Source organism: Felis catus, chromosome E1 (assembly GCF_018350175.1).
Source record: "Felis catus isolate Fca126 chromosome E1, F.catus_Fca126_mat1.0, whole genome shotgun sequence".
NCBI classification, from domain to species: domain Eukaryota; kingdom Metazoa; phylum Chordata; class Mammalia; order Carnivora; family Felidae; genus Felis; species Felis catus.
Genome location: NC_058381.1, coordinates 15,139,655 through 15,156,857, shown reverse-complemented (window position 1 = coordinate 15,156,857; position 17,203 = coordinate 15,139,655). Strand labels below are relative to the sequence as shown.

Genomic DNA, 17,203 nt, shown 5'->3' with positions numbered 1-17,203 from the left:
GCAGACACCTTGGTGGTGAGGGTCTTGACAGGCTTAAGATTGAAGTTGTAATCCAGGTGCAGATAGTTGAGGTTTTTACGGTGAATGAGAAGGTTGAGCATGTTGTAGCCCTGGCGGCAAACCTGTAGCCCCACCTCCACCCAGTCCAGCTTCGTGGACTGAAAGAATTTGGTGGCTTTGAAGGAACGGAACAGGTACCTGGGGTGGGAATAAGAGGGAGAGTGAGAGTTAGCTCCTGATTATGTTTGGAATAAAAGAAGTCTGAGAAATGACCCTCAGGCACCTTACCTCTTCTTTTGGGCTTTAGGGGGCCGGTGCTTCAGGGCATTCAGCACATAGTACTTAAGCAGTTTCTGGTAGGAGACTCTCACTTTCACAGGCTGCCCAGCAGGACAATGCTCTCGATACCTGGGAAAACAAGCGAAGCAGAGTTAGCCCATCTCTCCTTCCAGTCCCTCTGGTAAAGGCTGCAATCCCACCCAGTTGTAGTGTTCTCTCCAATACATTCATTACCATCCCCCCAGATAGAAACCTTACCAGTTCTTGACAAGGGGGATATCCAGGGCCCGGCGGGTGCGACCAGAGCGTAGGTTGAAGGGCCGTGGGGCCCAGAGGAGAGCAATGCCATTGGCTGTATTGTCTGTGTAGAGGGGCGTGTCCTTCAGGAAGGGCTCCACAAACTCTGGGAGCTCAAACTCCTCATCATCATCAGGCAACGGTTCCTGGCTCTGAAACGAGAATCCCCAAGGGTTCAGCTCCCACTGAACTCGGAAGAGAATTGGGATGAGAAGAAAACTCTCTGGGGCCAAGCACAGTGGCTACATCTGCCATGGAAACTAGGCTGCCAGACAAGAAAAGCCCTAAAGAGCCAGGGCAAAGGGGGCCAAGGGAGCAGAGAACAAGCCAGGGCCAATCAGGAAAGCAAGCATCACTCCTCACACCCCAAATGGCTCATCACCAAGGGCCTCCCAAGGAGCCCCAGTACCTTACACAATGCAATCACCTCCTGCCCAAGCTCCAAAACCTGAGCCGGGGAAGGAGGTCTGTTAAGAACACTATGGAACATGGGTAAACATCAAAAACATTATTTCAAGTATAAAAGGTCAATCACAAAAGATCACACACTGAAAGATTCCATTTATATGAAATCTCCAGAATAGGCAAATCTACAGAAAGATTAGTAGTTGCCTAGGCAAGGGAGGTTCAACAGAAATAGAGAGTGACTACTAATGGTGCAGGAATTTCTGGGATGATGAAAATGTCCTAAAATTGCCTGTACAGATGGATGAACTACTCAGAATACACTAAAACCACTGAACTGTACACTTTAAATAGGTGAGTTACATGATATGTGAACTCTATCTTAATAAAAGGATTCCAAAAAAAGCCATAATGCAAACGGACCAGAACAGACTATACAGAAAGCCCCAATCACAGAAACACAAATTAAACACCAATAACTTCGTTTGAGCCAAGTGCCAAAATGTCCAATTAGCTTCAAGCTCAAGGGGAACACTAAAGCAGATGACAAACACGTCTCCCTCTAGCTGATTTCCATCTAGTAACACTTAAGCCACAGTCATGAAATTTCTCTTGCAAGAACTAAGGTCAAATGTTCCTTCTTCTCACCTTGACAGAGTGCCTATGAGAAATTGGGTTGATTAAAGGATCAAAGTAGAAAGCTGGCAGATCAGGATCCTCAGTTTTGATGAACACAACGTTAGGAGTGTGGTACCTAAAATGGAAGAACAATCAGCTCAAGTTCTCCTGACTCTCCAGCCTTCTCTTTTCCCCAACATGTATTCTAGCTCTCACCAGGTGAGGTGGACATGGTGTGGAAGATTGTTGTACAGATAAGGGAAAGCAATCTTGTATTCAGTGCGGATAGGCTGCCGGATGATGATCTTGTTAATATCATTGAATTCATTCCAGTCTTCATCCCTAGGGTACAAAATCAAGGATGAGCAGACCAGCTGGGGAATTTGGAAACTACAAACGTTTCTCAAGGATCAAGATTAGACCTTATTCAACCCAAAGTACCTAAAATCCCCACTCTCTTCAACTTACTGGAGGTTGATGTCTCGAACAAGAGGTTCAAATTTGGGGCCTCCAGGAATGGCCATATTGAGTGCCTTGGAGGTAAAGAAGGCCTTCAAATCAAACAGATAGAAATAGTTGTCATCTACTAAGTCTGTCAGGAGCTGATTGGCCAGGCGATAGAGAGTGGACATCATGGGCAGTGTGAACTGCCAGCGCTGGTAAGTGGAGCCATTCACATACCTAGGAAAAAAAGAGGCCTCTGTCAGTTAGGTATACCAGCTAGCCAAGCCATTCTACCTATTGCTCTCCCAGGACTCCTGGAATTCCAAAACTCTCACAGGAGCAGTAACTTAACCATCACTCACTTCCGGCTGTCCCTCAGTGGCTGGTGGTCATAGAACCAATCCAATACAGGGGCATCCTCTTCAGGGTCCAGCTCTAGCTGAATGGCCTCCAGTGGCTCAACATCTAGGATGTTGTCAGCATAATCCAAAGGTGGCTCTTCATCATCAAAAGGGGGGAAACGCATCCTCTTGAAATGCCTCCTGTCTCTTTTTTCACGGCGCATCATAATCCACATTGACCTAGAAGCCAAAAATGTCATACTATGGTTTCTGTTCACTGTCCCCAAACCACCCTCCCCCCATTCCAGCCCTTCTTACCCCCACTGGGAGATGTAGACAGGCTCAATGACCCAGGGAATCTCATTGACAAAAGAAATGGCTCCAGTGATGTGGTACAGCACAGGCACATCTCGAATCTGCTCCCAAGGCATAGGCATGTTCTCCAGGAGTTTCAGTACTGCATGGGGCATATACTTTAGGGCACTGCAACATTAGGGAGAAAGACGATTGTAAGTGACAAGGTGTTCTGCTACCTGTGCCATGCAGAGAAGCCACATGCTATCAGAGTATAGCATTCCACAGAAAAGCCTGCCTTACAGTCCAAACTCCCAAACTTAGCACACAGGCCCTCCTTGACCAGGAGCCCTGCCTCCTCCTCTCCAATTGTGCCACTCTTCCTCTTCAACTTCACAGTCCTACAGTATTGGGTTTCTTTTCCTCTAGAGATAGTTTTCGGGCTGTCACACATTCTACGTTCTCTGTACCTTCCCATAAATAATAACAATAAGAGGCGCCTGAGTGTCTCAGTTGAGCGTCCAACTCTTGATTTCAGCTCAGATCATGATCCTAGGGTCATTGGATTGAGCCCCATGTCAGGCTCTGTGCTGAGATTCTCTCTCTACCCCTTTCCTCCACTTGCAGTCTATTGCTCCCAAATTAAAAACATAAATAAAAGAAACCAATATTAAGTAAAATTATTCATCTTAAAAAAATAATAAAATATTTGCCATACTTTATTGTAACCATCTGTCTCATATCGGCCATGCCACTAGACTATAAGATCCAGAAAGGCCATTACGTCCTATTCACTGCTCTACCCCTAGCACAGTTCTCAAAAAATACTTTTTATAACCAAAACATATGGCCCTCTTTTTTTTAGATGGCCACCTTAGACCATTAAGTGGCTAACATTTTTGTGTCCAAATAGAAAGGAGATTTGCTAAGGCACTTATACCTGTATTTACTCAGCTTGGGAGCAGAGAAAAACATGAGTATAGAGGCTTCAGGAGTTAAATATCCTGAACTTCAGGATTCTGGTCACTGAGGAGTTACTAACAATAAGAATAAAGTGTCCAGTTCTGGGTTTCAACCCCTTCAAAGATAGGGACATCTCAACATAGCTTCAACAGGACGAATTAGAGGCAGATCAAGAAAAGAAATCAGGGCAATCAAGGGAATAACTGCAAGGGGCGCCTGGGTGGCTCAGTTGGTTAAGCGCCTGACTTCGGCTCAGGTCATGATCTTGCGGTCTGTGGGTTCGAGCCCCGCGTCTCAGAGCCTGGAGCCTGTTTCAGATTCTGTGTCTCCCTCTTTCTCTGACCCTCCCCTGTTCATGCTCTCTCTCTGTCTCAAAAATAAATAAATGTTAAAAAAAAAATTTTTTTAAGAGAATAACTGCAAGATCTGAAAATTATCACAGAATCCTAGTTTTCTCCCTTTGCTTATAACCACCAAGATGGGCTGTCATTGAGGATTCCTGTCCCCAAATGAGAGGTGCTATCCAGGACTACAACCTATGGGACAGGAACAAAGGAGAGGGGCCAAACTGTAAATGAAATAATTCCAAGAGGTTCCTTACCCCAAGTAGACCCTTTTGTCATGGCGGAACTTCCTGTTGGTCATGTCTCCATGGTCTCGAATGATCTTCCTAACGTGTTCTGGGGGCATGTCTTCCTTCTGAGCATCCACAAATCCAAACTTCCGCTTTTCTGCATAGCGCTTGGCCTGTAATTGCTGCCATTTTCGGGCTACAAAGACAACTCAGTTTAAAGATCTACACACCCTCAGCCTAATCATCCCCACCTCTTGCCCCAGGGTAAGCTCCTGTCTGGATGTATGAGGAAGGGGTGGCATACAGTAGATGCACTCCTTGCCAATTCTCTTACCTCCCTCTGCTTTATTTTTTCCTTTATCTCCTCCATCACATTTATGACTGTCTGACATTCTTGTTACACATGTTTAAGTTTTTTACTGTCTACCTCACTCATTGCAACTTAACCCTTATCAGAGTAGGGCTTTTTTTTTTTTCCATTGCAATTGTTTCCCCATTGGATCAGTGCCTGCAAATAACAGATACCTTTAACTACCCTATTAGATTAAAAAATAAATGGGGTTATAAGTGAGCTGACACCTCATGCCGACTTAACAAAACGGGGAAAAGAAGCAAACCCGCTGCGCGCACGCGCACACCCGCCCTAAGCCTCCCGGCCCGCAGGCGCCGGTCCCGCACGCGTTCTTCATTCACCTTTCTCCTGCAGCTTCTCCTCCGACATGTAGTCTGGCAACGGGGCTAGAGGGCCGGGCACCGGGTTACCCGGCCCTCGGTAAGGAAATACTCCGGCCATTCCCGGAGGATCTGGGGGGGCAGAGAAATTAAAATTGTATCGAGCAATAGGGCCCGGGCCCAGCAGGAACGCGTCAACACCCCCGACCTGCAGTTCCTCCTTGCTCAGAGTATGCCCAGCCCGGCCCAGCCCAACCCTCAGGCCTTTCAGCCCGACCCCCTCACACCTCCCGCAACACAGCCCTCAAAGCCCGCCACGAACCCCCAAAGGCCCCCACACAGGTAGCCGCTTTCTTCGCAGCACAATGGCGGCAAGCCTACGTCCGCTGTGCGTTCCCAACGCCGGGAAGTACGCAACTCTCGTTCAGCAGTCGATCCAATAGGCGCCCAAGTGCCCAGACGGATTAGAGAGCTCACCAATTAGAGTTGCACATAGGACCAGAGGGGGCGGTCCATAGGCGGAAATATTAAAACGCAAGAGGGTGGGGTCGGGTAGGCGAAAGCCCCGCCTCCCTCCTTTTTCGGGCTGCTTTTGGGACCTGGGGTAGATGGATCTAGACTTTAATCTGCGATTGGGGTCCATCAGACTACGACAGACCTTAGTTTTGAAAAATAAATTTGTAACAGTCTGCACGTTATACTGTGTCTAGTTTCATAAATGTAGGTTTGAGGTCCGCTAGCTCGGAGTCCATCCTTCTTTTGTTCATGCATGCATTCGTTCACTAAGCCATCTATTGAGTGCTCAATATGTATCAGGGGTTGGAAACAGCAGGGGGGAGGGGAAGCCAACCTCATGGAACTCACAGGGTAGCGGCCAAAGGACCCAGGATTTTGCAATGCAATGTGATGGGAGTTCAGGGGCAGGACATTTTAACCCTGCCAGTCAAGTCAAGGAGTTAGTCAATGCACCTAGAACAATAAAGAGGCCATGGAGATCAACATTGCTGGGTGACCTTTCCCCTCCTTCTCCATTCTTTTCTCTCTCTCTCTCTCTCTTTCTCTCTCTCTCTTTCTGGCAATGATCACACCGTGGAGTATATACTTGACATAAATGCTTCTTGATTCCCTCAGGCTCTGCCTGTGTCTTGCTACTTGGCTTGCTCTCCATCTCCTGCCATCCTGGTTTCACTTTCTATCTCTCTTATTGCATCCTAACAACCTTAAATCTGACTTAGTCAACAGGTAAGTTTGTTTGAACTCACACAGTTTACTGTGGAGTATGCAGAGGAATTGTAACCCATACAACCTCTCAAACTGGTTGAAAATGTAGGACTCAAAGGTGAAATGATTAGAGAAAAATGCAAAGGAGAGTCCAGACAAGTAAAGATTAGTAAAGATTTGATGGAAATGGGTAGAGGTGAGGGATTTGATGGGGGTAAAGAAAGAGGAAGGAGAAAGAAATCCCAGGTGGTGGAAACTGCTAGAGTTGAAGTTTAGAAAGGGGAACCAATAGGGGTGCCTGGTGGCTCAGTCGGTTAAGCATCTGGCTCTTGGCTTTGGCTCAGGTCATGATCTCACAGTTTGTGGGTTTGAGACCCACATCAGGCTCTGCCTGCTTGCGATTCTCTCTCTCTGCCTCTCCCCAGCTAATGTGCACTCGCTCTCTCTCTCTCTCAAAATAAATAAATAAACTTATAAAAAAAAAAAAAAAAGAGAGGAACCAATATGGCGTGCTCTGAAAACAGCCAATCAATCTGGCAGCAGTAGAAATTCCACTCTTGTCATTATTATGTTCATCATTGTCATTGTTGTGGAGTCCTTCCACCTGCATAAGGTTGGGTGGGAGGTATTGTTCTAAACCCTGGTAATATCCAAGTGTTATGGAAACTGGTCTGGATCACCTGACAGAAGAACCAAATGGCACTTGGAGAGCTTAGAAGGCAGGAGGTTTATTTTACACCGGTGGGTTCAGAGGAGATCATTCTCCAGAGGTCTGAACCCAGAACATCAATAGAGGGGACAAGTTATAGTCTGTTACTTCTGCATTCCTCATTAGTAGTAATTTGGAGCCTGAGGCAAGCAGGGTGGAAGAAGAACCCAGAAGGGAAGTCTTCAGGCAGGGACTGAAATTCCCTTATCAGTACTGTCGGCCATCATGTAACAGATTTTTTCCTATCACTAGTATTGTCTATAGTTTTGTCAATAGTACCAATGTCGACTTCTGGTTTCAGTTGTTCTGCTATTGTCATGTAAGAAGTTTGCTACTGGGTGAAAGGTAGCAAGCTACTGGGAATTCCCTGTACTATTTCTTTATTTAAAAAAAAAAAAAAAGATTTTACTTTTACGTAATCTACATCCAACTGGGGCTTAAACTAATAACCTCAAGATCAAGAGTCATGTTCTCCATCAACTGACCAAGCCAGGAGCCCCTGTACTATTTCTAAACAGCATTATTAAGATATAATTTGCATTCCATAAAGTTCACCTCTTTTAAAGTGTACAATCCAGTGACTTTGGGCATATTTATAGAGTCATGAAATTATCATTACTATCTAGTTCCAGAACATTTTCATCATCCCCAAAACAAACCTCATAGCCATTAGCACTCACTGCCCATTTCCTCCTACCCCTCAGCCCTAGGCAACCACTAATTTATTTTCTGTGTCTATAGTTTTTTGCCTGATCTAGACATTTCTCATCATTAGTATCATAGAATAGTGATCCTTTGTGACTGGCTTCTTTTACTTAGCATATTTTTGAGGTTTGTCCTCAAAATATACACATACATACATACACACACACATATGTATACCTATACATACATATACATATATACAAAATCTTCTTTGGAGGAATGTCTATTCAGATCCTTTGCCCATATTGAAATTGCGTTGTCTTTTTATTATTGTGTTCTGGAAGTTCTTTATCCTAGATATAAGTCCTTTACATGATTTGCAAAAATTTTCTTTCATTCTTAGGGTTATCTTTTCATTTTCTTCATGGTGTTCTTTGAAGAACAAAGGTTTTTAATTTGGATAAAGTTCAACTTATCAAATCTTCTATTGCTTATGATTTTGGCATCAAATCTTGGAGAAGTTATTGCCTAATTAGGGGCACATGTGTGGCCCAGTCAGTTAAACATGAGACTCTTGATTTTGGTTCATGTCATGATCTCACGATTCATGAGTTCAAGCTCTGAGTTGGGCTCCTCACTGACAGCACATTGTCTCACTCCACAGAGCCTGCTTAGGATTCTCTCTGTCCCTCTCTCTCTGCCCCTCCCCCCTCCAGTGCATGCTCTCACACAGGTATATGTGAGCTCACGTGCGTGCTCTCTCGCTCTCTAAATAAACCTAAAAAAACCTGAATAATATTGAAAAAAAAATGAAAGAAAGTATTGCCTAATCCAACTCACAAACATGAACTCCTATGTTTTTTCCTAAGAGTTGTATAGTTTTAGCTCTTACATGTAGGTCTACGATTCACACTGAGTCACTGAGTTAATTTTTACGTGTGGTGAGAGATAGGAGTCCAAATGCATTCTTTTGCATGTGGATATCCAGTTGTCCCAGGACCATTTGTTAAAAAGACTGTTCTTTCCCCTTTGAATTGTCTTGGCTCCCTTGACAAAAATCGGTTGACCATTTGTTCGTTCCTTGACTCTCAGTTTTATTCCATTGATCTATCTGTTTCTCTTTATGCGCTCTCTGTGCTATTTTTGCAAATTTCATGTGAGCCTAACATTATTTTTTAAGTTAATAAATAAATAAGCGACTTTAATCCTCAAAACAACCTTACAAGATAGATGTTATTATTATCCCTATTTTAATGATGAGAAACCCAAGCTCAGAATGGTCGAGTAATCTGTCTTGGGTTACATGGCTAATTACATGAAGTATGTGTAGGTTCTAACAACTTTATATGCATTAGTTCACCTGATTGTCACAATAATCCAACAGGGTAGTTACTCTTATTAGCCTCATTTCTAGATAAAGAAACTGACAACTTGCTCACAGACAGTAAATAATGTCCCCACAGAGAGTAAATAATGAAGCCTCCGTCTCACCCTAAGCGACTGGATCCAGAGCTTATAGGCTTTTTGTTTGTTTGTTTTTTAAGTAAACTCTACCCCCAACATGGGGCTCAAACTCACGACCCTGAGATTAAGAGTTGCACGCTCTACCGACTGAACCAGCCAGGTGCCCAGGGGGCTTATGTTCTTGACCATACTGCTACATCAACTTCTATGGTCATGCCAAGAAGCATACTGTTGGATGGGAAAAGTTGGGCTAAATTGTAGCTGGTCTTGAATTCCAGAGCTCAGGCAGCACTTTGACTTTTTACCAATGATTCGATCTATTTGCCAATGTTTTCCAAGCTTTTTCTTTTAAAGCTGGAAAACATTTGTGCAAATTAAGTAATTTACATTAAGTGGGCAAGAGGCACTAGGAGGATGCTTGTTGGGATGAACACAGGGTACATCCTTACAGGTAATGGATGAATCATGGAATTCTATTTCTAAAAACATTAAAAAATAAAAATAAAATATTAAAAAAAAGAAATAATTTACAAATGAAGAAACTTTAAGACTTAAAGAATTAAGAACTTCTCTTAAGTTCTCTTCACCGGTCAAACATAGCTTGAGTTAGTCTGATGGAGCTCAGTTGAGTAGCAAAGTGACAAAGCCGGGAACAGATCTGAAGGGACAATATTGGCTGCCATTATTATGGACCCATCCATTGCAGCCAAACCAATCTCCTCATTGTTTAAGGAGTTTAAAACTGGACTTGAAGGTGACTGTGGGTCATATAAATGAAGGAGTCCTCTGGCTAGAAATACACAAGTGTGAAGTCTAGGAGCTCAGACCAGAGGTTCAATCGACAGACCAAAGCTGATAGACAGTAAAGCCATGAAAAGAATAACAGAAAAGCAGATGAGAAAGCCTGGACACACAGTCTGGAACAGGAGGATGCCAGAAAAAGCTGGGGAAGTAATAGCTGGAAAATTTGGGAGAGGCCCACAGGAAGGAAGAGCTTCAAGAAAAGGAAGCCCTCTACCATGTTAGACGATGCAAGTAGAGGAAGACTAAGAAAAGTCACGATCTTGGCAAGAAAGAATTCTCTGACCTCGGAGAGCAGTTTCAGAAGAATTATGGGACAATAAGGTTGCCGGTTGCCAAGGAGGTTCCTACGGAGACAATGGGTATCAACCATTCATTTGAAAATTTGGGCATAAAAGAAAGACAAGAATTTGGACTGTAGCAAGAGGGTTAAGAAAAACCGAGATAAGGGGCTCCTGGGTGGCTCAGTTGGTTAAGCGTCTGACTTCGGCTCAGGTCATGATCTCGCGGTCTGTGAGTTCGAGCCCCGCGTCCGGCTCTGTGCTGACAGCTCAGAGCCTGGAGCCTGCTTCGGATTCTGTGTTTCCCTCTCTCCCTGACCCTTCCCTGTTCATGCTCTGTCTCTCTTTGTCTCAAAAATGAATAAGTGTTTAAAAGAGAGAGAGAGAGAGAAACTGAGATAAGAGGCAAGGTAGATTAAAATCATAGAACTGGCAGAGACATCAGAGATCATCTTGTCCAAACTCCTATTCAATCCAGTAAGTCTTTCCAAAGCATACCTGCCCTTAAAGATTTATTTCTACAAAAGTTGGATACACACCTCCAGGTGCTGACCTTGCCAGGGTGCCAGGGTACAGAAGACAGCCAACCAGACCCAGGCCGTGCCTGCTCAGAGCTTGCCTGTGGGTATTAAACAGCTAGTTATACGATGAATGTTTGTAGTTTCAGTTTTTACAAAGTTATATAGTCTCATAGAATCTGTGACAAAGAACAGCTGCCTATGCTTCCCCTGCCCATTTCTCCTTTCCCAGCTATCAATTTTAGCTGTTTAATTTGGCATTTATTCTCATATCTCCAAACAAGTGTGTATTGCTACTTTTTGCTTTTATTTTTTTTAAGTCTATTTAATCATTTTGAGGGGCGCCTGGGTGGCTCAGTCGGTTAAGCATCTGACTTCGGCTCAGCTCATGATCTCATGACTCATGGGTTCAAGCCTTGCGTCAGGCTCTGTGCTGACGGCTCAGAGCCTGGAGCCTGCTTCAGATTCTGTGTCTCCCTCTGTCTCTGCTCCTCTTCAGCTCACTCTCTATCTCTCTCTCAAAAAAAAAAATTTGGGGGGGGGGGGCGCCTGGGTGGTTCAGTCCGTTGAGCGTCCGACTTCGGCTCAGGTCATGATCTCGCGGTCCGTGAGTTCAAGCCCCGCATCGGGCTCTGTGCTGACAGCTCAGAGCCTGGAGCCTGTTTCGGATTCTGTGTCTCCCTCTCTCTGACCCTCCCCCATTCATGCTCTGTCTCTCTCTGTCTCAAAAATAAATAAACATTAAAAAAAAAATTTTTTTTTAAGCTTTTAAATTTATTTTGACACAGAGAGAACCAGTGGGGAAGCAGCAGAGACAGGGGAACAGAGGATCCAAAGCAGGCTCTGCACTGACAGCAGAGAGTCTGATGTGGGGCTGAAACTCATGCACCGTGAGATCATGACCTGAGCCAAAGTCACACACTTAACCAACTGAGCCACCCAGGTGCCCCAATTTTATTTTATTTTTTTAGAGAGAGAGAGAGCGAGAGCACATGCATGCACCAGTAGGGGGAGGGGCAGAGGGAAAGGGAGAGAGAATCTTAAGAGAATCTTAACACCCAACGAAGATCCCAAAGCAGGGCTTGATCCCACAACCCTGAGATCATGACTTGAGCCAAAACCAAGAATCGGTTGCTCAACGAACTGAGCCACTTGACTTTTTGCTTTTAGAGATTATCCACTCACTTTCCACTGTAGAAAATGGAGATCCAACTCCCCCTAGCCTCCCATACATATGTATGCCCTTCCCACTACCTCATTCTCCCCGCCTGCTTATATTATAATTTTGGCAACATTAACTAGCAAGCTTATGTAATTGTGCATGCAATATCAATAGCACTACATAGCATGTAGTCTGTGTTAGACCCTTGTCTAAGCACACTGCACATGTCAATTCATTTAATTCTCATGATAATCCTATTACTGTCATTCCATTGCACAGATGAAGATACTGGGACTCAGAAAAATAGGGGGGAATCTATACCTCCCCTGAACCTTCCCTGTAAGTTATTACCTCTCCTATCCCCCCGTTTAGTGCACTCACCTCCAGCTGCCATTTGTGTGCCTATCATCGGCAATTTACACAAGGTTTTAATGTAAAACAAAACAAAACAAAATAAAAATAAAACCCACCAAACAAGAAAACTTTATTGTGCCTACCTATGCAAATGGTACCCATGGATCTGCGGCGCATTCATGTAATAAACTGTGATTGCATTTCCTTTCCTAAGCAGCTGTTCATTTTGTCTATAATTGACAGACGCATTTGCTCAATTTTCTATAGATTCTCGCAATGTTTCCCCTGGCTCCTCATTAGTTTTTAAATCTCTTCCCAAATATTCAGACATTTAAGATAGTCTCCCAAAAAAGTATCTTCTGGAGATTTATGACCCGCTGTAGAATGCACCTGTTTCCCTCTCTACTTGCTTACCATACAGCTCTCTTTCTAGGATCCCCATTCAACATTATCCTGCGAAGTCCGTTCTTCTCTTTTATGTTGAATCTCCTGTTTTCATTATCCGTGTATTCTTCTTTCTTGTTTAACTCCCTCTTTTTGGTGGAGTGTATCTTCCAGTAGCTTTCTCTGAATGGTGCATGGAAAATAAATTTTGGAGGACAACCCTCGCACCCGATTGGTAGTTTGGCTCGGTATCAAATCCTAGTTTGAAATAATTTTCCTTCAGATTTTTGGTGACATCACTCCATTACTGTTTAGTTCCCATGTGCTGTTTAGATGTCCAAAGTCTTTTTTTTTTTTTAATGTTTATTTGTTGGGAAGCCTGGGTGGCTCCGTTGGTTGAGCGTCTGACTTCAGCTCAGGTCAGGATCTAGCAGTTCATGAGTTTGATCCCCACATTGGGCTCGTTGCTGTCAGCTCACAGCCCACTTCATAACCTCTGTCCCTCTCTCTCTCCCTCTCTGTCCCTCCCCTGCTCACACTCTCTCTGTCTCAAAAATAAATAAATATTAAAAAATTAAAATAAAATGTTTACTTATTTATTTTGAGGGAGAGAGTACGCAGATGCATGGGACAGGGAGGGGCAGAGGGAGAGGGAGAAAAAGAATCCATGCTGAGCATGGAGCCCAACACAGGGTTTGGTCTCATGAACGGTGAAATGATCTGAGCTGAAATCAAGAGTCGGACATTCAACAGACTGAGCCACCCAGCCTGGTGTTTGTATATAATGTTTCCCTCCCCACTGGAACATTAATCTCAATGTCCTGAAATTTACCTATAATGTTGCTTGATGTGAATCTATTTTCTTTCACTGGTCCACGGACCCATCCGTATGTAGTACCTGCAACCCGTGTTCTTTTGTTTTGAGGAATTTTCTTTTATTACTTCATTGATGATTGTCTTTCTTTCCTCAGTTCTCTCTTTCTGTGATTCCCGTTATTATTACTATTTCTCTTTTAATTATAGAATTAGAGAGCAAGAGAGCATGAGTGGGGGAGAGGAGCAGAGGGAGGGAGAGAGAGAGAATCTTTTTTAAGTTTACTTTTGAGAGATAGCAAGAGTAAGTGAGGGGCAGAGAGAGAGAGGGAGAGAGAGAGAGAATTCCATGCAAGCTCCACACTCCCAGCGCAGGGCTCAAAGTGGGGCTCAAACTCACAAACCATGAGATCACGACCTGAGCCGAAGTCAGATGCTTAACTGACTGCACTACCCAGGCACCCTAAGAGAAAGAGAATCTTAAGCAGGCTCCACATTCAGCACGGAACCCAATGTGGGGTTCAATCCCATGACCCTGGGATCGTGACCTGAACCCAAATCAAGTGTCAGATGCTCAACTGACGGAGCCACTCAGGCGCCCCTATTATTTTTTTAAGTAAACTCGATGCTCAACATGGGATTTGAACTCATGACCCTGAGATCAAGAGTCACAGGCTCTACTGACTGAGCCAGCCAGGCGCCCCTTTCCATTATTTTGATGTTGGATCTCCTGGACTGGTCCCATGATTGTCTCATCTTTTCTGTCCTAATTCTGGGAGATTCACTCAACTTTATCTTCCAACTCCTCCATAAATTTTTCATTTCCAGTATCACATTTTTTTGAGTTTATTTATTTATTTTAAGAGAGAGAGAGAGAGAGAGAGAGAGAGAGAGCGCACAAATAGGGGAGAGGAAGATAGAGGGAGACACGGAATCCAAAACAGAGAGCCTGATGCGGGGCTCAGACTCCTGAACCATGAGATCGTGACCTGAGCCGAGATCAAGAGTTAGAAGCCCAACCGACTGTGCCATCCAGGAACCCCTCCAGTGTCACATTTTTAATTTCAAAATATTCTTTTTGGTTTTCTCTGAATGCTTTCCTTTCTTTTTTGCTAGTATGTTCTTACGTCTTGGTTGCAGTATATTCTCTTGTCTATCTCAGGAAAACAATTAAGAGCTTTTCTGAAGTTTTATTCTCCATGCAGTCTTTGCTTTTTGTGTGTTTTCCCTTTCCTTTTTCTATATGTATCATGTTAGAGGCTTTCCTCAAATGAGCACGATCGGTTCTTCAATTAAACTTGTAATAAGTGCTTCCAGTGAAAAGTACAGAGAGATTTGACCTAATTATAGGGGGAGGGTCATGGAACTTTCCTCGGAAAAAGACATGTTGGAAATGAGCACTGAAAAGTAAGAATGTAAAAAAAGAGAGAGAGAGAGGGAGAGAGAGAGAGAGAGAAAGAAAGAAAAGAGAGTGCATAAGATACAGGGGGTGCAGTAGGAGGAGGGCAGCCAGAAAGACAGGAGCAGGGGATAATGGGAAGCCTACCAGGCATTGGCCATTGTGCAAGGTCCTGAGAAAGAAGCATGAGACAAAGAGTCAAACAGAAAGTCCCAAGAGTCCAGAGAGTAGACAAGGGGAGATTATGCAGAACACGATAGGACAGCCCCTGAGTCATGCCTTTATCTTTGTGTATGTATGTTTATTTCTTTTTTTTGGGGGGGGGGAGGGGCAGAAAGAGAAGGAGACACAGTATCCGAAGCAGGCTCTAGGCTCCAAGCTGTCAGCACAGAGCCCGACCATGGGCTTGCACTCACAAATCATGAGATCATGACCTGAGCTCACAAAGTCGGACACTTAACTGACTGAGCCACCCAGGTGCCCGGAGTCATGCCTTTATCTTAAAAAGAAGGAAGAGCACCCGGATGGTATGAAGCAGGGGAATGACAGGATCAGATCTGCATTTTAACAATCCCAGGCTGGCTGCTACGTGGAGGATAGTTATGAAGTCATCGTCATGTCACCCAGGCTAGAGATGGTGGTGACTTTGACCAGGGTGGGAAAGCAGGAAATAAAAAGGAATGAACGGATGTGGGATCCATGCCCAACTGAGTGATAATCAGATACGTATGTATGGGGTGGACATGGGGTGGCATGCTTGAGGACGATGTTAAATTCCTGACTTCTACAGTGAGTTGATGGCGGTGCCATGCACCGGGAGACTGGGAGAACACTGGGAAGGATGCAGGTCTGGGAAGAAAGATCCCAAGTTAGGTTCTGGACAACCCCTCGGATGTCAGAATGCAACAATCCTAACCTCCCTGTACGTCGTTTGTCTGTTCTCAGTCTCACGGTGATCTGTTTCTACATTTCTTACCCCTGGTCTCCCTCCGCCGGATGATTCTTTCTTTCCCAATTTCCCACTTTAACAAAATCCCGGTTGCAGGCTTCCCCTAGCCTGCGAGAGATATGGCTTGTTTACTCAATGTTATACTTTATAAGTTCTTGCTGAAAGGAGAAATAAAGAAACAGTGAAGCATGCCATTGATCGTTGGAGCCACAGAATAAAATGGCACATCTCCAGGGCACCTGGGTGGCTCAGTCGGTTAAGCACCTGACTCTTGGTTTAGGGTCATGATCTCATGGTTCATGGTTTCAAGCCCCACATCAGGTCCCACACCACCAGCACGGAGCCTGCTTGGGATTTTCTCTCTTCCTCTCTCTCTCTGCCCCTCCCCCACCCAATCATGTTTTTTTTCTCTCTCTCTCTTTCTCAAAAAAAATAAAATAAACTTTAAAAACGATGGCACATCCTCCTGGATGGTAAAACTGACAATTTCACTTGACATTTTGTAAAAATTTTTAAAATCACAGACCATAACCCCTAAGTAATTTCAAATGGTATTATATATTAAAACGGATATGAACAGACTTTGAAGCAGGATGCAAAGTTCACCTGAATGTCTAAAATTTAATACACGTCAAGGCAGTGCTGCTGTAGATGCCCTCCCTGGGCAGTGCCCCCTGTGTCCCTGCCCCCCCGTTTCTGTCATCTCCCTGGCTCCTCACCGTTGCTTGCTGTCCGGGAATCCTTTGGACTTTGTGAAGAGTTAGGGTTAGGGAACAACAGCAGAGTAGCAGCAGGAATTTGTGGCAGCCCCATGCTTCAGGCCTCTCGATCCTCCTGCAAGCCATGCCCCAACCTGGGATCTGTGGCACACACCGCGTCAGTCTCTCAGCTCCCAGGATTGCACAATGCCAACCAGTGAAGTTCAAGGAGGCGAAGGGGTCCTTTGGAAGGTCAGATACTACCCCAGAGTGGGGAGTTGGGGGTTGGATGGTGGTAGGCAGGGAGCCCTTTGCAGGGACCCTCCCGTAGCACTGCACAAACGAACTCCCATTCTTCTCCCCGCCCCCCAAAGGTCACGTGCCCTGCATCCTCAGTTGAGCTCAGTCTAAGAATCACTTCCGCGATAATAAGGGTTATTTGCATAAGGTCTGCATAGCAAGGTTGAATAAATCTTATTCAACCTCCTGTGTGATAAGAGTGTCTCTGGTGATTAGGAGTCATTCTCCCCTTCCTGATAAAAGATGTGGGGGTGGGCGCTGGGCGGGGTGGACACCTTCACACCTTCACACCTTCACAAAGGGAAATTTACAGGGCGCCTGGGTGGCTCAGTCGGTTGGAAGTCTGACTTCGGCTCAGGTCATGATCTCGCGGGTCCGTGAATTCGAGCCCCGCATCCGGCTCTGTGCTGACAGCTCAGAGCCTGGAGCCTGTTTCGGTTTCTGTGTCTCTCTCTCTCTGACCCTCCCCCGTTTGTGCTCTCTCTCTCTCCCTCCGGCTCAAAAATAAATAAATTAAAAAAACAAACAAAAAAAAAAAAACAACGAAGGGAAATTTACATTCTGCCTCTAGGCAGAGATGGAGAGGACAACTTATCCTGTATCTGTTTCTCAATTGAC

General features: G+C 44.7%; 1 protein-coding gene across 1 annotated transcript in view; it reads right to left on the bottom strand.

Annotated features, from left to right (window-relative positions):
* PRPF8 (pre-mRNA processing factor 8) overlaps nucleotides 1-5,358 on the bottom strand; it is a 31,757-nt gene extending 26,399 nt beyond the window's left edge. Inside the window, exons 1-11 of the mRNA XM_003996419.4 lie at nucleotides 5,210-5,358; nucleotides 4,909-5,019; nucleotides 4,243-4,411; nucleotides 2,703-2,867; nucleotides 2,406-2,624; nucleotides 2,068-2,280; nucleotides 1,816-1,941; nucleotides 1,630-1,735; nucleotides 538-728; nucleotides 289-408; nucleotides 9-198 (exon numbers count right to left, since the gene is read on the bottom strand). Of these exons, the coding sequence (XP_003996468.1) occupies nucleotides 9-198; nucleotides 289-408; nucleotides 538-728; nucleotides 1,630-1,735; nucleotides 1,816-1,941; nucleotides 2,068-2,280; nucleotides 2,406-2,624; nucleotides 2,703-2,867; nucleotides 4,243-4,411; nucleotides 4,909-5,008 (1,599 nt within the window). The 5' untranslated portion in view covers nucleotides 5,009-5,019; nucleotides 5,210-5,358. The remainder of the gene's footprint in view (nucleotides 1-8; nucleotides 199-288; nucleotides 409-537; nucleotides 729-1,629; nucleotides 1,736-1,815; nucleotides 1,942-2,067; nucleotides 2,281-2,405; nucleotides 2,625-2,702; nucleotides 2,868-4,242; nucleotides 4,412-4,908; nucleotides 5,020-5,209) is intronic.
* Between the last annotated feature and the right edge of the window lie 11,845 nt (nucleotides 5,359-17,203).